Consider the following 21,513-nt stretch of genomic DNA (forward strand, 5'->3'; position numbering starts at 1 on the left):
TTAGAATTTCCTTAGCCTATTTATAAAAGTAAGATAATATTATTAATAATTTTTGAATGAATATTATTTCTTTTTATAACATGCTAATGAATATTAAGATATTATTAATTATTCATCTTAACCATGAAGCATTTTTGAAAAAATGAGCTTGATTCTTATTTATATCTGTTGTGGAACTTATCACCTAATGTATGTTTCTCCTAAACACACCAATTTTTACTAATATTTATGGCAGAAACCAAAATAAACAGTAATCAACTAAAAAAATACTGTTTCTGGCCGGGCGCGGTGGCTCAAGCCTGTAATCCCAGCACTTTGGGAGGCCGAGACGGGTGGATCGCGAGGTCAGGAGATCGAGACCAACCTAGCTAACACGGCGAAACCCCGTCTCTACTAAAAAATACAAAAAACTAGCCGGGCGAGTTGGCGGGCGCCTGTAGTCCCAGCTACTTGGGAGGCTGAGGCAGGAGAATGGTGTAAACCCGAGAGGCGGAGCTTGCAGTGAGCTGAGATCCGGCCACTGCACTCCAGCCTGGGCGACAGCGCGAGACTCCGTCTCAAAAAAAAAAAAAAAAAAAAAAAAAAAATACTGTTTCTAGTATTTTTAGTCTTTTTACAAACAAATTAAATGAACTTGGTCAATAAAACATGTCACCGTAAGTTTATAGTGAGACCACATTTAGACTAATTATAAATTGATACATTTTCATGTTAGTGAAACCTATACAGGCTTGACAGTGTTTGCAGAGGCTTTGAAATGTTGTTAGGCAAGCTGATAAGTTCAATGAAAATATTTAACTTTCTATCCCAGAGATTAGAGTTCTAAGTACAGCTGGTTGAATTTGGTGATACAAATCAAATGTTGGCACTGATATCAGATACTTATTTAAATGATTCTTGAATTTATGTATGACAGAATTTATATATGACAGAGTGTTTATGAACCAGTTTTCAAGAAATAGCTGGTGGCAGTACCCCTCAGGCAGCAAGAAGATTAAGTTAAAGTAGTCACCTGAATTTGACCCAGCCTTCTAGTATTAAAAATCAAATGATTTCTTGTGATTTTTTTTTTTTAACACTTACGTTTACTTTTGGCTACCCATAAAGTCTCTACCCTTTTAGTTTTCAAAAGCATACAGGCAAGGCGTGGTGGCTCACACCTGTAATCCCAGCACTTTGGCAGGCCAAGGTGGATGGATCACTAGGTTGAGAGATCGAGACCATCCTGGCCAACATGGTGAAACCCTGTTTCTACTAAAAACACAAAAATTAGCTGGGCATGGTGGTGCAGGCCTATAGTCCCAGCTACTCGGGAGGCTGAGGCAGGAGAATCACTTGAACCTGGGAGGCGGAGGTTGCAGTGAGCCAAGATCGCACCACTGTACTCCAGCCTGGACAACAGAGCAAGACTCCATTTCAAAAAAAAAGGGTACAGATAAGGGTACACCTAAGTTCTAATGCATAAGGTAGTTCTTCAGTATTTCTTCAAAGGCTTTAGCCACTGTATCTGACAGTCAACTGTGGTGACTCCTTGAATTAATTTGAAGAATGCCAAAGTCTAATGGAAAGTGTCCTCTTATGGTCTAGCAGTCCTGTTGTTCTGGGGATTTTGTTCTGTGTGCCAGTTGCTTCTGATTTCCACAGTGGACATTACATTTATTTGTGTGTCTAGTGAATGCTATTCTCAACTACCATCATCAATTAGAATTTATCTTTAAATTTTAAGCCATAGGTATTCTCATGTACTTGAGATACACGTGGTTCATTTTAAACCTGCAATTACTGGCTGGATTGTCTTCTTTCTAGTATTGGGTACCCTGTGGTAACTTTGGGCTTTGGCTTCAAAAGTTACGTAAGCTACAAAATGCGGTTAAGGAAGCAAAAAGAAGTACAAAAAGAGAATGAGTTTTACATGCAACTTCTTCAACAAGCTCTCCCTCCAGAGCAACAGATGCTACAAAAGCAAGAAAAAGAGGCCGAGGAAGGTAGGTCTTTACCCTAAAGCTGTTGGCTTAATAGGCTAGTCATTATTTTGTCTCTTGGTAGAATTTTCTTTTCTGGAAAAGTAGCGAGGATTTTGGTTTTTTCTGTCTAATGGTGTTTCTTCTCATGGTCATTGTTTTGTTTGGTCAATGAAATACAGATTGTGAATGAAGTTTTTTGCATACTGTCTGAAGACTATGTATTTAAATATGTTTATTTTATTATTTTAAAATATATTTATATCTTTTTAATATTTTAATTCTGATACTTTTTTTTTAATTTAGTTTTTTGAGACAGGGAGGGTCTCACTCTGTTGCCTAAGCCAGAGTGCAGCGGTAACAGTTACGGCACACTGCAGCCTCAAACTCCTGGGAGCAAAGTAATGCTCCCTCCTCAGCCTCCTGAGCAGCTGCTACCATAAGCACATGCCACTATGCCTGGCTAATTTTTTAAAATTATTTTTTTGTAGAGATGAGGTCTCATTGTGTTGTTCAGTCTGGTCTCGAACTCCTGATCTCAAACAGTCTTCCCACCTCTACCTCCTAAAGTACAGGGATTACAGGCATGAGCCATTATGCCCAGCCTGTTTTATATATTTTAAAATATATATTCTCAGCAACAAAATAGTATGGAACTATGTGAATTGGTAATTGAAGCAAGTCAAGAACCAAAGTATAAGCACAATGGAGATATAGACATGTAGAATTGAACTTTAGAAGCCAGATGTCTTCTGAATAGAGCCAAGATGGATAGGTCGTATTCTAAATGCTTCGTATAATGTAATGCAGATTTTAAATTGAACCATTTCTAATGGAATCTCTCTCATGGGCATTTGACCAATAGAAATAGATAATTGGCAGTAACTGGTTTCCATTGGTTTGAGAGTTGAAAGTTTGAGGTCATGTTTTTATATATTTCAAAATTATCTTTTTGTCTGATGTGGTACAAAAATATCTCTTCAAGTAGATTTTAATAAATTGGAATGTGTAGACCCGATACACAAAATTCTTTCTGAATGGTCTGGTAAAGGATACAGACTTCCTTATTACCTCAACACTAGAGTCCAGAAAAAGGATAGATGTCCTGTATCCTAAAATTATTCCTCTTCTTTTGTTTCGTTTAACCTCTTTCTTTTCAGTAAAGTTATTAGCATTATTATTATATAGTTATTATTATATAGTTATATAGCATTATTATATAGTTATTATTCATTTACTCCAGGACTTAAAAAATATGACTTCTTAGGATCTACCTTTGTCCTCTCACCTCAGTGATAGGCGAATTTGATTTGACTAATACACAAAGTGTGACCTAATTATAAAACCCTGATCTTGTTTTCAAGACTAGACCTTTAGTGGCCATCATTTTCATAAATGATGGTGATTTTCTAAATGTGGAGTTTCTTAAATGTATTTGGATTTTCTTCTGTTTTTTTCCTACATCTTACAGTAAATTATGAGGATTTGCTTCTTGATTAGCGTAATGTACTGTGGTTATTACTTCTAAATGAGTGTGCAAACTAACGTGAATTTCTTAAGTGTAGATAATAGTTTGTTGAATTAATCTGTGTTGTTAAAAAACTAAATATTCCGGTGTGGGCTTTTTGTTTGTTGGTTTGTTTTTGGTATTGTAGCAGCCAAAGGATTACCTGATATGGATTCTTCGATCCTTATACACCACAACGGAGGTATCCCAGCCAACAAAAAACTCTCCACAACTTTGCCAGAGATAGAATACCGAGAAAAAGGAAAAGAAAAGGACAAGGATGCCAAAAAACACAACCTTGGAATAAATAACAACAATATTCTACAACCTGTAGACTCTAAAATACAAGAGATTGAGTATATGGAAAACCATATCAATAGTAAAAGATTAAATAATGATCTTGTGGGAAGTACAGAAAATCTCTTGAAAGAGGACTCATGCACTGCTTCCTCAAAAAATTACAAAAATGCCAGTGGAGTTGTGAACTCCTCACCTCGAAGTCATAGCGCCACAAATGGGAGCATTCCTTCCTCATCTAGTAAAAATGAGAAGAAGCAGAAATGCACTAGCAAGAGCCCAAGTACACACAAGGACTTAATGGAAAACTGTATTCCTAATAACCAGCTAAGCAAACCAGACGCACTGGTAAGGTAAGTGCGCATGCTGTGTCCTAACACTTTCCAGTAAACTTGACATACTCTCGACATACTCCCATATGGGCCTGTAGGGATTGTTTGTAATCAGATGCTGTGACTAGTGACATGTGGTGTTTTACATGAGTTTGTTGGCCACCTTGTGTTACTGTGTTGAAGCATTGACTTCAGCTACTTCCAGTGTTCTGAATAAGGAGTGACAGTGATTACTTCCCACATGTGACAAATTGACCTGTAACTTGATTCTTCTAGTAGTGTTGAAAGGCACTTCTTTGGTCCTTGTCCTTTTCTCTTTGCATGTCCAAAGTTCTTTTGGCATAAACACAAAAAGAAGAGTTTGTGCTTGTTCATGCAAATCTCTGTCAAACAGATACACATTGCAGGAGAGGGGTGAGAAAGTTGTCCTTACTACTTTGTGCTTGTTTTGTTTTTCTGTTTGTTTTTAAAATATGAATTATCCTAGATAACTCTGGGAAAGTTAGATTTGAAAAGCAATTTCTTTCACAAAAATCCATGGACAAACACAGTGTTAGTCATGGAGTTTAATTAGGAATGTTCCTTTTCTCATTTTAATTAAATGAATTTTTTTTTTTTTTTTTTTTGAGATGGAGTCTTGCTCTGTCGCCCAGGCTGGCACGATCTCGGCTCACTGCAACCTCTGCTTCCTGGCTCCAAGTGATTCTCCTGCCTCAACCTCCCGACTAACCGGGATTACAGGTGCTTGCCACCACACCCAGCTAATTGTTTTGTATTTTTAGTAGAGACAAGATTTCACCATGTTGGCCAGGCTGGTCTCAAACTCCTGACCTCAGGTGATCCACCCACTTCGGCCTCCCAAAGGGCTGGGATTACAGATGTGAGCCACTGCGCCTGGCCATAAAAGAACAACATTGTTTTGTTATGTTGACTGGCTCAGACTTAATTTTACTGGATTTTATGTAGCTTATGTTAGGTAAACACAAATATGTTGCTTTCACCTCAGATCTTTAATTTGGAAACTGAGATCTAAACTGGAGCTTTTTTGTGTGTATGTAACTCAAGAGGGCAATTGAAACTCTCCTCTTCCAGTAAGTTATATTCCTCTTCCTCTGGCTTGCTTTAGGCAGCCCTTTAGGCAATCCATTTATTCTAGGAAGGAGGCTTTCCAGCATTATAAATGGTATGAACTAGATTATTAATTTGTTTTAATTTTCTGATTGGCAGTTAAACTAAGCGAGGTATATTTGGCTTCTGATAATACAAGCTCTTGAGGTTTCACAGCCCCCAGGCTACTTTGGGAAGCATACTATTGCTGTTGCCTGGCTGGCATCCATATCCATTTGTTAGGACATTCTGGCCATTGTGCCCAGCAGAAAAACCACGTGGAAGAGAACCCTTCTCCAGATGCCCATGGGAGAAAGACCAATTAGTTGACCTTCTATTTCAGAAGGAATATCCCACAAATTCACTAAATGCTATACACGAAACATCTGTCACAGCTATTTACCATCCTTTCTCCTACAAAATTTTTTTTTTTTTTGAGATAGGATCTCACTGTGTTGGCCAGGCTGGAGTGTAGTGGCGTGATCACAGCTAACTGTAGACTCCACTTCCCCAGGCTCAAGTTTTCCTCCCACCTCATCCTCCTGTGTAGCCAGGACTACAGGCGCATGCCACTATGCCTGGCTAATTTTTAAAATTTTTTGTAGAGAGGAGATCTCACCATGTTGCCCAGGCTGACCCAAGTTTAGTAATAGCAGTCAAACCACAATACTTTTTCTTTGCTGGTTGTTGCAGAGAAAGCAGTCAGAGCTCGGTCTTGTACTACCATTGCCCTTGGGTCCCGGTTGTGATATTGACTGACTCTACTATCTGATCTGCTTTTAGTAGAGAAGTTCAAGGACTCAGATGGCTAATTGTCCAGTAAGCTGGGGATGATGACATGGGTCCAGTGCCCCCGTGCCTACACCTAAGGAGTATGCTTCTTCCTGTGGTCACTAATGCGTACTCTGCCTTGACCTGCAGTGCCCCAGGTATTACTCTGTTTTGGAGAACTACTTGCTTTCAAATGACTAATAGACAACATTATATTTAAGTAGGTTTATAAGCTCCCACAGTATTATTTTCAGCTTTTAATGCTATAAAAAATAAGGAGATGATCTAAATATCCGATAATGGGAGAAATTTAAAATAAATTATGGTCCATCCATTTGATAAACTTTTAATATAGATATTATATAATCATACTTTTGAGCCATATTAAAGAATATGGGGAAGTATGTCAAAGCATTTCATGAACAAAGGAGAAAGCAATTTAATGAAAAACAATTTTTTCTAATATATGTAGAAAAATGATTTAAAGGGAAAAGAACCAAACTGTTAACAATAGTTGTTACCCCTTGATAATATTAGGCATTTATTTTTTCTTTTTATTTTCATACATTTTCACATTTTTCTATGATGAACAACAGTGAAGAATTTAAAAGGAAAGGCATCTATCTGAGCAGATTATCCAGCTTGGTTGGAGGAGGTCTTATCTTACTTCCTTCTGCCCTTCCTTAACTGTCTCCTCTGTTTCCTCTTGTTTGACTTCATGTATGTTTTGATCCGTATCAGTAAGACTGTGACTGATTCACATCTGACATGTTTGAGTTGTTAGCTAGAGAGTGGGTTTGTTATCCAGATGGAGAAGCCTGGACTCAGTGGTCTCTAAGATCCCTTCTGATGCAAACATACAGGGCTGACAGTATGTACATGAACTGTTTGCTTCTGCAGGCACACTTGGGGTGGTGCACAGTTTCAGGCTGACGGACTTCCACAGGGATGCTTTAGCGATAAAATTGATCTCTTCTTTTTTTTTTTTTTTTTTTTTTTTCATTTTAGATTTAAGAGGTACACATGTGTTCATATGCAGGTTTGTTGCAAAGGCATATTGCATGAGGCTGAGCTTTGGGCTTCTATTGGTCCCATTACCTAGACAGTGAACATAGTACCCAATAGGAAGGTTTTTCAGCCCTTGACTGCCTCCCTCCCTTCCTCCTTTTCAAGTCCCTAGTGTCTGTTCCAGTCTTTCTGTCCATGTGTCCCCAAGTTGATCTACCCTTTTCTAAGTGTTGAAGACAAAATTTGAAAACCAGTACTGTATTAACTAACCAGTAACTCTACTGTAATAATAGATTAATTACAACACATTCTACAGCTATGTCTGTCTGAAAACTGTGGGTGAGAACTGCTATTTCTGAGCAACCAATTCAGTGACTTTTGGGGGAAAGTTTATTACTGCTCCACCAGTTTCAAGGAGAATTCTTATAGCTTGATTTGGCTGTCCAGTTAAGGTTTGATGGCTATTCCTTGTAAAAGGGCAGGCAGTCTGGCAGGTCTTTCTCAAGCTCTCTCAGCTCTAGGGATGTTCTTTAGTATGCTGTATACCACGGGTTACAACAGCACACAGGCCAAATCTGGCCCACTGCCTGTTTTTGTAAAAATAAATTTTACTGGAACACAGCCACTCTCATTCATTTACATTATATCAATGGCCACTTTCGTGCTGCAGTGGCAGGGCTGAATAGCTGCCACAGAGACTATGGCCTGCAAAGCTGAAAGTATATACCGTCTGGCCCTTTACAGAAAAAGTGTGCTAATGTCCATTGTATAGCAGTCACTTGTTTTGAAGATCTTTCCACCTGACTAGATTGTGAGCTCCACGGGGCGGAAGCTGGTTCTCTTCATTTTTAATATCTCTCTATAAAAATAGAGTGCTTAGTGAATGTTGAATCAATGAATGATATATGGGAACAAGGAACTGGTTGAATGGAAGAAGCTCTGCTTTATGAGGAAATACAGGAGAATGTGGAGCAGAAGGTGCTGGGTGGATTGCTAAGGTAAAGAAATGTGGAGGAAGGTGAGGAACCTGGGAATAAATAGGTGTTGCCTATAGGGTCCTTTCCTAGAAAGTTTGGGAACTTGCCAAAGCCAGTCCGGAGTGCTCTGTTGGTTTTAGAAACATATACCTTACAAAATGACCCTGTGTTCTGCCAGCTTGATTTCTGAATTATTTACCTAAGATATTTAAAAACAGACTTAATGTTGGAAGCCAAAAATGGTTTCGATTCCAACATGAGAAAAATTCTAGTCAAAAACAGGAAAATCAATGAGGAAGATCAGTTGTTTTAACTAAGTACTGAGTTGGAAAGGAATAATATAAATTAGAATAAGGTTGGTTTAAAATTTTTCCTCAATGGTCAATTAAAAATATTTTAAGTGTGAAAAAAGTCTTTACAATTTTAGATAAAAGAAAAAGAGAAAATAGTCCCACAATCACGACACAAATCACTGTTAAAATTTTGTTGTCTTCTCATAGGCTAATTATATATAATTGTCATCATAGCATTTTATAGTGTTTTTTTAAAATAGATCTTAATTTTTAGAACAGTTTTAGGTTCACAGAAAAATTGAGTGGAAGATACAGAGATTTCTCATATGCCTGCTGTCCCCACGCATGCCTAGCCTTCCCATTGTCAGCATCCCCCACCAGAGTGGTGCATTTGTTACACAGACAAACCTCCATTGACACATCATCATCACCACCTAGTCCGTAGTTTAGGATTCATTCTTAGTGTTAAACAGTCTTATGGGTTTGAATAAATTTATAATGGCATGTATCTACCATTATAGTATACACAGTAGTTTTACTGCCCTAGAAATCCTCTGTGCTCTGTCCGTCCATCCCTCCTCCTCTCCCCTGACCCCTGGGAAGTGCTGATCTTTTCACTGTCTCTTTAGTTTTGCCTTTTCCAGAATGTCTTATGGTTGGAATCTTATTGCATAGCCTTTTCAGGTTGACTTCTTTTACTTAGTAATATGCATTTAAGAATCTTCCATGTCTCCTATAATTTCTTTTTCTTTTTCTTTTTTTTTTTTTTTTTTTTTGTTGAGATGGAGTCTTACTCTTAGTCGCCAAGACTAGAGTGCAGTGGCGTGATCTCGGCTCACTGCAACCTCTGCCTCCCAGGTTCAAGCGATTCTCCTGCCTCAGCCTTCTGAATAGTTGGGATTACAGGCGGCCACCACTACACCCGCTAATTTTTGTATCTTTCTTAGAGATGGGGTTTTGCTATGTTGGCCAGGCTGGTCTTGAACTCCTGACCTCAGGTGATCCGCCTGCCTAGGCCTCCCAAAGTTCTGGGATTACAGGTATGAGCCGCCGCACCCGCCTATAATTTCTGTCCCCGCCCCCCCTTCCCCCCCCCGAAATGGAATCTTGCTCTCGTCGCCCAGGCTGGAGTGCAAGGCATGATCTCAGTTCACTGCAACCTTCACCTCCTGTGTTCAAGTGATTCTCCTGGCTCAGCCTCCAGAGTAGCTTGGATTACAGGCACCTGCCACCGTGCCTGGCTAATTTTTTGTATTTTTACTAGAGACGGTTTTTTTAGTAGAGATGGAGTTTCGCCATGTTAACCAGGCTGGTCTTGAACTCCTGACCTCAGGTGATCCAGCCACCTCAGCCTCCCAAAGTGCTGGAATTACAGGCATGAGGCACTGCACCTGGGCAATTTTTTTTTTTTTTTTTTTTTTTAATATAGAGATAGGAACTCACTATGTTGCCCAGGCTGGTCTTGAACTCCTCCTGTGCTCAAGTGATCCATCTGCCCCGGCTTCCCAAAGTTCTGGGATTACAGGCGTGAGCCATCATGCCCAGCCCACTCTGTGTCTTTTCCTGGCCTAATAGCTCATTTCTTTTTAGTACTGAATAATATTGTGTTGTCTGGATATACCGCAAGTTTGTCCATTCACCTGCTGAAGGACATCTTGTTTTTTTCCAAGTTTTGGCAATTATAAATAAAGCTGTAAACATCTGTGTGCCGGTTTTGGGGTGGACATAAGTTTTCATCTTTGAATAAATTCCAAGGGGCACAGTTGCTGGATCATAGAGTATATTTAGTTGTAAGAAACTGCCACAATGTCTTTGACAGTGGCTATACCATTTCGCATTCCTACCAGCAATGAATGGGAGTTCCTGTAAATCCTGGCCAGCACTTGGTATTGTCAGTGTTCTGGATTTTGGCCACCCTCATAGGTGGATAGTGGTATCTCGTTGTCTTTTTTTTTTTTTTTTTTTTTTTTTTTTTTGAGATGGAGTCTCACTCTGTCGCCCAGGCTGGAGTGCAGTGGCTGGATCTCAGCTCACTGCAAGCTCCGCCTCCTGGGTTTACGCCATTCTCCTGCCTCAGCCTCCCGAGTAGCTGGGACTACAGGCACCCACCACCTCGCCCGGCTAGTTTTTTGTATTTTTCGGTAGAGACAGGGTTTCACTGTGTTAGCCAGGATGGTCTCGATCTCCTGACCTCGTGATCCGCCCATCTCGGCCTCCCAAAGTGCTGGGATTACAGGCTTGAGCCACCACGCCTGGCCGGTATCTTGTTGTTTTAATTTGTATTTTCCTGATGACATATGATATGATGTTACATCTTTTTATATGCTTGTTTACCATATGTGCATCTTTTTTTGGTGAGGTGTCTGTTAAAGTCTTAGCCCACTTTTAAAATTTGGATAAATTCATGGGGTACAAGTGCAGTTTTGTTACATGCATAGATTGTGTATTGGTCAAGTCAGGACTTTCACCCAAATAATACACATTTTACCTGCTAACCAACTTCTCATCATTGACCCTCCTTCCATCCCCTCACCTTTCTGAGTCTCCATTGTCTATCATTCAACTCTCTGTGTCCATGTGTACACATTTTTTAGCACCCACTTAAGAGTACGAACATGTAATATCAGGCTTTTCGCGTCTGGCTTGTTTCACTTAATATAATGACCTCCGTTTCTACCCATGTTGATGCGAAAGACGTAACTTCATTCTTTTTATGACTGAACAATATTCCATTGTGTGTGTACATCACATTTTCTTTGTCCAGTCATCCATTGATGGACACTTAGGTTGATTCCGTATCTTTGCTGTTGTGACTAGAGTGGTAGTAAACATACAAGTGCAGGTATATTTTTGATATATTGATTTTTTCTTTGGGTAGCTAACCGGTAGTGGGATTGCTGGATCGAGTGGCAGTTTTACTTGTAGTTCTTTGAGAAATCTCCATACTGTTTGCCATAGAAGTTGTATTAATTTACATTCTCACCAGCAGTGTTTAAGGGTTTCCTTCTCTCTACATCCTTGCCAACATCTGTTATTTTTTGTCTTTTTGGTATTAGTTTGGCCCGTTTTATTTATTTATTTATTTTTGAGACAAAGTTTTACTCTTGTTGCCCAGGCTGGAGTGCAATGGTGCCATCTTGGCTCACTGCAACCTCCACTTCCTGGGTTCAAGCAATTCTCATGCCTCAGCCTCTCGAGTAGCTGGGATTACAGACATGCGCCACCATGCCTGGCTAATTTTGTGCTTTTAGTAGAGACGGAGTTTCTCCATGTTGGTCAGGCTGGTCTCAAACTCCCAACCTCAGGTGATTTGCCTGCCTCGGCCTCCCAAAGTGCTGGGATTACAGGCGTGAGCCACCGCGCCCGGCCAGTTCAGCCCATTTTAAAATCAGTGTGTTTGTTTTCTTGTTGTTGAGTTCTAAGAGTTCTTCCTATATTTTTGGTAATAGTCCTTTATCAGATGCCTTTTACAAATGTTATACTTTCAGTCTGAGGCTTTTTATTCTCTTGACAGTGTCTTATAGAGCAGAAATTTTTATTTTAATGAAGTCTAGCTTATCAATTTTTTCTTTCATAGATCATGCCTTTATAGTTGTGTAGTTTTTGTGTCCTGCTTTTTTCTTTTTTTTTTTTTCTTTTTCTTTCTTTTTTTTTTTTTTCTGAGACGGAGTCTCGCTCTGTCGCCCGGGCTGGATGGAGTGCAGTGGCGCAATCTCAGCTCACTGCAAGCTCCGCCTCCTGGGTTTACGCCATTCTCCTGCCTCAGCCTCCCGAGTATCTGGGACTACAGGCACCCACCACCTCGCCCGGCTAGTTTTTTGTATTTTTTGGTAGAGATGGGGTTTCACCGTGTTAGCCAGAATGGTCTCGATCTTCTGACCTCGTGATCCGCCCATCTCGGCCTCCCAAAGTGCTGGGATTACAGGCTTGAGCCACCGCGCCCGGCTGTGTCCTGCTTTTTTCACTTAAATTATATAAAAATCATTTTCTCAACTTAGTCTAACACTCATTTTTACATAGGGTGGAATATTTCATGGCAGGCCTGTGCGATCATTTAGAAATCATGCTCAGCCGGGTGCGGTGGCTCACATCTATAATCCTAGCATTTTGGGAGGCCAAGGCAGGTGGATCATTTGAAGTCAGGAGTTCAAGACCAGCCTGACCAACACGGTGACACCTCGTCTCTACTGAAAATACAAAATTAGCTGGGCATGGTGGCGCACACTGTAACCCCAGCTACTTGGGAAGCTGAGGCTGGAGAATTGTTTGAACCTGAGTGGCAGAGGTTGCAGTGAGCCAAGATGGTGCCACAGCACTCCAGCCTGGGCAACAAAGCGAGACTCTTTCTCAAAAAAAAAAAAAAAAAAAAAAAAAAGAAATCACTCTCTAAGATCAGGCAGAGCAGGGTACAGCACCTGAACTGCTATCCTGAAGTTTCAAGGCCTGCAAACAGAGGAGTCGACAATTTTGTTTGCGCTTGCCACAAGGTTCTCTCTCAAAACAGCCCAAGACCAAGTGGTTTCTTGTCGGCAATTGTGAAGTCTTTCAGTTTCCTTGTTAAGGGAGAGAATTTAACTCTTTGAGGTAACAAAATACTAAGTGATCCATAATCTGTGGAAATGTTGAAGCAAACCTCTCTTCTCTGTTTATTTCCATTCCACTGCCTTTTTTGTTAAGACAGATTGATCTTTTGTATTATAGTGTTTATTTTTAAAATTGCTATCAACCCTTTAAAGTAGTTGAATTGTGTCTGGTATGAAGAGTCAGAAAGGAAAAGTATCCAGAGTTTGCTTGGTAAAGTACCACTTAGTAAAACTGAGTAGAATTTAGAATGATGAATTTTTTTTTTTTTTTTTTTTTTTTTTTGCAACTAGAAGAGATCTAAGAGCTATCTAGACCAGCTTCCTTGAACTCTGTTGTTTTTCATTTTTATCAGTGAAGTAAATGAACCCTAGAAGATTACATGGCTGCTGTGGGTGACCAAGCTAGGGTGATGTTGCCAGGACCAGAACTGAAGTTTCTTGACTTCTGGAACCCTTTCTGTTATACTATAGTACTTTAAAATTTTTTATCAGCTTGCTTTCTTGTTCTGCTTTATATTTTTGGGGGTTTTTGTTTTGAATGCAAATACAACTAACATTGGCCCAAGGATTGACACTAGAATCTCATGGCTAATATCTGTAGAAAAAATGGTTAGAATTTCAGAATTTTTTTTTCTGCCAGAGAGGTGCTGTTGTGTGTTAAAACTTCTTGCTTTTGCCAAAGACACATGAGTGTACTTACTTATCTCTAAATAGAAAGGGGCCAGCTGCTTGTGTTCTTGAAAGCTTACAGAATCTCTGAGACTTCAACTCTGATTAGGGCTAGCTTGGGAATTGGTCTGGTCCAGACAGCCTAGAGCCCCACAGCATGGGAATCGTTCTTTATATCTGGAGTAGGCTTAGCTTGGCAGCAGCAGATATAAGAGCCCTGAACTAGAAGACTTGAGACCAGGGATGCAACCATCAACTTACCCTGCAGAGAGGCCACCATTAACCTTGTTCCTCATTCTGCTTGGAAGGCCTAGAGTCCTGGTGTGTGCACATTGCCATGGTGGTGAGTTCCTAGAAGTTTTGAAGCCATGGAAGAGGAAAGTGCCTTTTCTTTTCTTTTTTTTTGAGACGGAGTCTCGCTCTGTCGCCCAGGCTGGGGTGCAGTGGCCAGATCTCAGCTCACTGCAAGCTCCGCCTCCCAGGTTTACGCCATTCTCCTGCCTCAGCCTCCCGAGTAGCTGGGACTACAAGCGCCCGCCACCGCGCCTAGCTAGTTTTTTGTATTTTTTTTAGTAGAGACGGGGTTTCGCCATGTTAGCCAGGATGGTCTCAATCTCCTGACCTCGTGATCCGCCCGTCTCGGCCTCCCAAAGTGCTGGGATTACAGGCTTGAGCCACCGCGCCCGGCCTGAAAGTGCGTTTTCTTAAGGAGAATATGGAAATCTGGGTAAAGTGTAATATATTGAATACTCGCTCTTTTATTCCGCTCCAAATTCATTTGGTTATTTTAGGCACATCAAAATGATATTACTTATAACTTGGTTTGCTCCCGCAATTAGTTCTGTTTATTTGGAGACTTGATAGCCTAAAAGGAAATGGGGAAATCATTGCTCAGGATTTTTGCAGGAATCTCCAAGCAACTGGTAGACCTGCCTCAGAGAAGAGGGAGGCATAGAGAAGCACTTTGAGAGATTTTAACTCATTTGTTTACACTGAGAAGTGTTTTTGTTTTGTTTTGTTTTGTTTTGTTTTGTTTTTGGAGACAGAGTCTCACTGTGTCGCCTAGGCTGAAGTGCAGTGGCGCAATCTTGGAACCTTCACCTCCCAGGTTCAAGTAATTCTCCTGCCTCAGCCTCCCAAGTAGCTGGGATTACAGGCGGTGCCACCACACCTGGCTAATTTTTTAATTTTTTTAGTAGAGACAGGGTTTCACCATGTTGTCCAGGCTGGTCTCGAGCTCCTGACCTCAGGTGATCTGCCTGCCTTGGCCTCCCAAAGTGTTGGGATTACAGGCGTCAGCCACCACGCCCAGCTGAGAAGTGTTTAACTTACACTCATATGCAAGTACTAATTTAAATTAACAAATCTGAGTCTAGAGAAATATTTTTAGAGCTCATATATTGATAACAACATAATCTATAAATAAGCTATATAATGTTCTAGTCATCAATGAGTATGTTGATTAGTATTGTGTTTAGTTGTCTGTGATACGAGTTTTTGTGACTCATTCCTTTCTAGTTTAAGTTGGTGAGTGAGCAAAGTATCATTGCCCTTCATTGTACTTTCTAGCCCACTTAAACCTTCTATTTATGTTTTAATGATTTTAAAACATAAGTCTGCCCTTTTTTCCTTAAAAGGAAATGATGAGGATAGCAAATGTTAAAAACAATCAGCTTTCTTCTGTGACTAGACTTTCCTGATGGCACACATTGCTGAAATGTGGCTTGACTAGCAATTCACAGACTTTCATACTTCGGAATTTAACCTTGTCTTCCAGCTACCAGCATTTAATACTGCTGTGTAACCTCTGACTTTTTTTTTTTTTTTTTTTTTTTTTTTTTTTTTTTTTTTTTGAGACAGAGTCCCGCTCTGTTGCCCAGGCTGTAATGCAGTGGTCCGATCTCGGCTCACTGCAACCTCTGTCTTCTGGGTTCAAGTGATTCTCCTGCCTCAGCCTCCTGAGTAACTGGCACTGCAGGCGCTTGCCACCATGCCCAGCTAATTTTTGTAGAGAGAGGGGTTTCGCCATGTTGACCAGGCTGGTCTTGAACTCCTGACTTTGTGATTCACCCGCCTCAGCTTCCCAAAGTGCTGGGATTATAGGCATGAGCCACCATGCCCGGCCAACCTCTGACTTTTATTATAAGACTCCTTGGTATATTTGGTCTTGCAGTTTAGGAAAAAACTACAGGAGACGTTTTATAGTACTTCTTTTTTGTTTCTCCACATTATGAGATGTCTACACCCAATTTAAAATTATACATTAGTTGAATAGAAAGGACTATATTTTTATATACTGATTTTTCATAATCAGTGGATTCAATATGATTTGGTGTGAATAACTGTAAAACAGAGCAAAGTGAAGAGAGAATGTCCCTATTTTGTGATCTCAGAGAAGCATTTCAAAGCCACTAGTAAATTTGGGGGCCAATGCTATTTACTATCTATCTTTCTATCATTCTTTATCTCTTACAGGAAACTGGCCTGGGTCAGGGTTAGGAGTGGATGAGGCTGGCTCCCAGCTCCAGGGCAAGAGAGAAAGGTGCTGGTCCAAGTTGCAACAGAAGGTGGAGAAGAAGATTCAGAGCATGTAGCCCAAGGTTGTTGTAGGCATGAAGCAAGAATAGAATCCAAAGCTCAAGACAGAGCAGTCAGTTCAGGAGACAGAGCCTGTGAGCATTCCCTGGACTGGTGACCCGGGGGCAGGTGGCCTCTCATGAATGATTCCATCCTTCCTCCAAGACCCTGACGAGTCCTTAGTGGGGAACTGGGAAAGATAACAAACAATTCTCTTGAAAGGTGCAAGCCCATCCTAAGGTAATTAAAGGAACCCAAGATTGTTTGCTCAAGTGGGCTGGGGAAGGGGCAGGTAGCAAAACAGATTGTATAGTATGAATCCATTGAAAAATATGGGTAGGGGCCAGGCGCAGTGGCTCACACCTGTAAGTCCACACTTTGGGAGGCTGAGGCAGGTGGATCATTTGAGGTCAGGAGTTCGAGACCAGCCTGGCCAACATGGCGAAACCCTGTCTCTACTAAAAATATAAAAATTAGCTGGGCGTGGTGGCATGCACCTGTAGTCCCAGCTACTCAGGAGGCTGAAGCATGAGAATCGCTTGAACCCGGGAGTCAGAGGTTGCAGTGAGCCAAGGTCGCACCTCTGCACTCCAGCCTGGGCCACAGAGTGAGAACCTGTCTTTAAAAAAACCCAAAAAATACATATGGGTAGAGCTGGGTGCAGTGGCTCACACCTGTAATTCTAGCACTTTGGGAGGTCAAAGCAGGTGGATCACGTAAGGCCAGGAGTTCGAGACCAGCCTGGCCAACATGGCAAAACTCTGTCTCTACTAAAAATACAAAAATCAGCTGAGTGTGGTGGCAGGCTCCTGTAATCCCAGCTTCTCAAGAGGCTGAGGCATGCGAATCGCTTGAACCTGAGAGGCAGAGATTGCAGTGAGCAGAGATCATGCCACTGCACTCCAGCCTGGGCGACAGAGTGAGACTCTGTCAAAAAAAAAAAAGAGAGAGAAAGAAGAAAAAATATGGGTAGATATATTTCTCATGTGCACAGAAAATTACTTGAAATATATAGCAGATGATCAATTGTAGTTGGCTGTCAGAGACATTTACTTTCTGCATTGTTGATTTCTGTATAGTTTAAGTTTTTATAACATGCTTATTATACCATAATAGAATGTAAGCTCAGTAAGGGCAGGGAACTTATTTTCACTGGTTTGTCACAGTACACAGTGCTTGGCTTGACACAGAGTAGATACTCAATAAATACTTGTTGAATTAATAAATACTACCTTTGTGCAGGGAAAATACTGGGAAGCAGGGAGGATGGCGCCTAGTAATTTTATCACAGTGCAACTCACAGACTTTTGAAGTTAGAAAACCTGATTATCACATTAGACCCAATCGAGGATTACACATCCAGTGTCAAACTCTTTGTTATTTTTGAGAAGGTTATTAATAATTTTATTTCTAAATAGAAAGTCTTTTTACTCCAAACCCCTTTTCTTAGTATTTCACAGGGAGTTTTAAAACCAGCACTCTGTCAGTAGTTTTTCCCAAGGCTTTGAAAGAGGTGTAAGAATTTCTGGAAGTTACAAGGGAAAAGAGGAGAAAAATCCTCTGAGGCACTGCTGTCAAAAAAAGCATTTGCTCTGGGAGTGGGGCTAGTTGTGCTTCAGGGCCAAGGAATCTAGACACAAGCCTCATCTCAGCCAGGAAGAGGGAAGATAATCTCAGTTTGCCTTATTTTATTCTTCTTTCCTGGTGGGTCTAGCCCTCTCTCCTCGCCAGCCCCAGATCATTCTTTGTTTTTGTGGTAGCTGGAAATACAGCTCAGATCCTACATTAAAAAAAAAAATTATTATACTTTAAGTTCTGGGATACATGTGCAGAATGTGCAGGTTTGTTACACAGGTATACATAGGCCATGGTGGTTTGCTGCACCCATCAACCCATCATCTACATTAGGTGTTTCTCCTAATGCTGTTCCACCCCTAGCCCCCCACCCCGCAACAGGCCCTGGTGTGTGATGTTCCCCTCCCTGTGTCCATGTGTTCTCATTGTTAATCTCCCACTTATGAGTAAGAACATGCGGTGTTTGGTTTTCTGTTCCTTTGTTAGTTTGCTGAGAATGATGGTTTCCAGCTTCATCCATATTTCTGTTCCAACCTTCTCTCCAAGGAGATCCTCCAGTTTAGAATATGTGTTTGACTGCTTTCTCTCTAGTGCTACAGAGAGAATGGTACATTTGTTTGTTCTCTTCTGCTTTGAATGTATTTTGCTTGTGTCAGGAGTAGTTTGTGGAAGAAAATCTGATCTTGGTAGACAATGATTCAGGCTTTGGGGGTTCCCCTAGCTGCTTTCCCTGCAGGTGGCTACACAACGGGGTGCTGACAGATTGCTGCAGAGTCACCAGCTTGACCCCTCCGTGAGTGATGGCGACCACAGCAGGCCTTTCTGCTTCTGTGAGGCATAAAATAATTTTCTGGAACAGCATTATTGTAGCTGAAAGATAAAATTATAATAAAAACATATGAAATTTTAGAATGGGAACTGTGAAAACTAGACACTTAGATGTTCTGGCTAGAGTGGGTTAAATATGTTGGATATAGCTGCTGCTAAATTATTTGGAAATTATCAAGTGGGAAAAAATAAGTAGTAGAGCCATCTATCTATTTAGTAAGTTTAGTGTGTTTTCTGTCTCTGTGGAAACATGTTTCTGATTTATGTTTTTATAGCACTATGTCTGAGCAGATATACTTTGTCAGACCTGATTAATTTTCATTTTCTGCTATGCCCATAATATTTTATATACCTATAGTTTGACTCTGTTTATGTTAATATACAATATAGTTTGAGTTTATTTTAACCATTGCAGGAATTTAAAACTATGGCATTCTAGGATATAAATGTGGTAATAGAGGCGTGATTTTATACTTAAACAGGGTTATTTTGTGGCTTGAAAACCATGTGGCATTTTAGAAACTAGACATAAGTGAATTTAAGCAAGCAGTTTACCGAATGTCTCCATATCTAAGAGGCCAAACAGGAAGGTGATTATGGTGTATGGATTAATTATGAAGTAACAGGTTATTGGGGAGGGGGCTTCTACATAAACATAAAAAAACACATTTTTATGTTGAGTACTGAGAGTTTATTCTATCAAAACTGATTTCTAGATAGTCTGTTTGAAAGTTTACTGACTAGAATTGAGAAGGAACTATTACAAAACTTTGAAAGGCTTTGTGTTAAATTATATGCCAACCTCTGTTGGCATATAATGAATTGAGTTTTTCATCTAAGGAAGTTAGGGGTGGATTCCCTGAAGGGAAGGTAACCCCAAGGAAAAGGAACCATAGTCTTTAAATATTATTCATGCTATAATTTAGAAACTGGCTATTTGGATACTTTGCCAGCCAATGTGGGTATATTTCAGTCTTTGCAAATCTCTTCTTTTCTCCTAGCCAGCTGGGACTCTCAGGATTAAAACCAAGTTTCAGTTTCTTTTTTGTAGGTAGAATGACAACTCTCCTCTATCACAAGGTACATTTTGCTTTTCATGTTAGAGTGTTCCAACAGATTCAAAACAGAAACACAAATTAATGAACTAGAAAGGACCATTGCTCCCCCCACACTCTGCTCCAGAGCAAGTATTGCAGATTCAGACTCCTACAGGAGTGAGTGGGGCAGGTTAGAGTGAGCATTCTGGAGTCTGGTATTGTCATCATTCGCATTCAGTACTGAACCTGACACCCAGAATTCTGGGAGCATAAACCCTTCCAAAGGGGACAGCCAGTTGTTGCCATGGGGGATTGTAGGCCCAATGTTGCCAAGTCTTCTGATATTCTGGAGAGATGCTAAAAATATCTTTACGTGAAACCTCTCAGTTAAAAAACTTTTTTTTTTTTTTTTTTTAACATTATGTAGGGGGAGGGTCAAACAAAACACGTTTATGGGCCATATTGGCTCGCCAGTTTGCAACTTCTGTGCCTCGCCTTTTCTGTTATACTTGTGTTTTGCTCCCTCTAACACTCTGGCCTCACCAGTGAAAACTTGACTTTCCTTTAGCAAGGACTTTTCTGTTAGGGAATACCTGGTAAATGCTGTGAACTAATCTGCCATATATTAATGGGACCTTTTTGCCTTTTCTTCTTCAGTCTTCTGTGCTCCTAGAAAACAGGCCATGTTGACTGTACCTCTCCAGAGGATCACTCCCTTTACTGTTATATTCCCACACCTGACTGTGAGGCTTTCATACCGCTTAGAAGGAGAGGGGACAGCCTTTTGATAAGGGTGGTTTGGGGCCTTCTGGCATTTCTCAAACCATACTGTGCAGAGAGCTGCTTACTCTGTCTGTGTCTAGGACTGGTAACTTCTTCTACATCAATATATTTTTCTACTGTGTTTTCAGAGCACAAAATACACTAAAACTCAGGATGTTGACCCTACTTATTCACAGACGTCACAGGGCTGGCTTAGAATTTGAACTTCGCAGCACTGTTTCTTGTAATGTGTGATACAGTGAAGTCTCAAGTCAGAGCAGTGCCTCCTCTCCTGCAGCCAGTGTGGTACGTAACCAAGAGATCTTTCCAAAGAGAGCAGGACAAACAGGACAATAAACTGCAGCTACAGAATCTAAATTTAGAAAAACTATTATTTTGATAGGAGCTGATGAATAGGAAGTAGTTGAGGTAGATTTAAAAACTGAGGCATTCTCAGCTGGGCGCACGGGCTCATGCCTGTAATCCCAGCACTTTGGGAAGCTGAGGCGGGCAGATCACGAGGGCAAGAGATCAAGACCATCCTGGCTAACACAGTGAAACCCCGTCTCCACTAAAAATACAAAAAATTAGCCGGGCCTGGTGGAGGGCACCTGTAGTCCCAGCTACTCAGGAGCCTGAGGCAGGAGAATGGCGTGAACCCGGGAGGCGGAGCTTGCAGTGAGCCAAGATGGCGCCACGGCACTCCAGCCTGGGTGACAGAGCGAGACTCCGTCTCAATAAAAAAAAAGAAAAAAAAAAAAAAAAAAACTGAGGCATTCTCTATATCAGAAAGTTAAGTTCCCCTTTTTTGGAGTGACCTAAAAAGTTTATGTTGGTTGGGCATAGTGGTTCATGCCTGTAATCTGAACACTTTGAGAGGCTGAGGTGGGAGGATCACTTGAGTCCAGGAGTTAGTTTGACCATTCTGGTCAACATAGCAAGACCCAGGCTCTACAAAAGAAAAAAAAAAAAAAAAAGAGACTTGGATTTTCCCTAAGGTTTTGGGTTGTTCTGAAACTGCCCTGTGACATGGGCAAATCTGAGAGTGTCAGTGAATGTGGAACAGAATGGGGAGTAGGTTAGCAGTATCCTCTTTTAAAATTATCAAATAATAAAATGTTAAAAATAAGTTATGCATATTATATCTGAGTTTGAAAAGGAAGAGATAAGGTAACCACTATTTTATATCCTTCTAGCATTTTTCTCTTGCATATATATTCTTTTTACAA

At 40.6% G+C, this 21,513-nt stretch overlaps 1 protein-coding gene across 1 annotated transcript in view; it reads left to right on the plus strand.

The window, feature by feature from the left end:
* The window catches only part of MACO1 (macoilin 1), a 71,233-nt gene that overhangs the window by 25,202 nt on the left and 24,518 nt on the right, over positions 1-21,513 (plus strand). The window contains exons 5-6 of the mRNA XM_030913081.1: positions 1,807-1,985; positions 3,617-4,118. Coding sequence (XP_030768941.1) covers positions 1,807-1,985; positions 3,617-4,118 — 681 coding nt within the window. The remainder of the gene's footprint in view (positions 1-1,806; positions 1,986-3,616; positions 4,119-21,513) is intronic.

The sequence above is a fragment of the Rhinopithecus roxellana genome, chromosome 12, assembly GCF_007565055.1.
Source record: "Rhinopithecus roxellana isolate Shanxi Qingling chromosome 12, ASM756505v1, whole genome shotgun sequence".
Classification (NCBI taxonomy): domain Eukaryota; kingdom Metazoa; phylum Chordata; class Mammalia; order Primates; family Cercopithecidae; genus Rhinopithecus; species Rhinopithecus roxellana.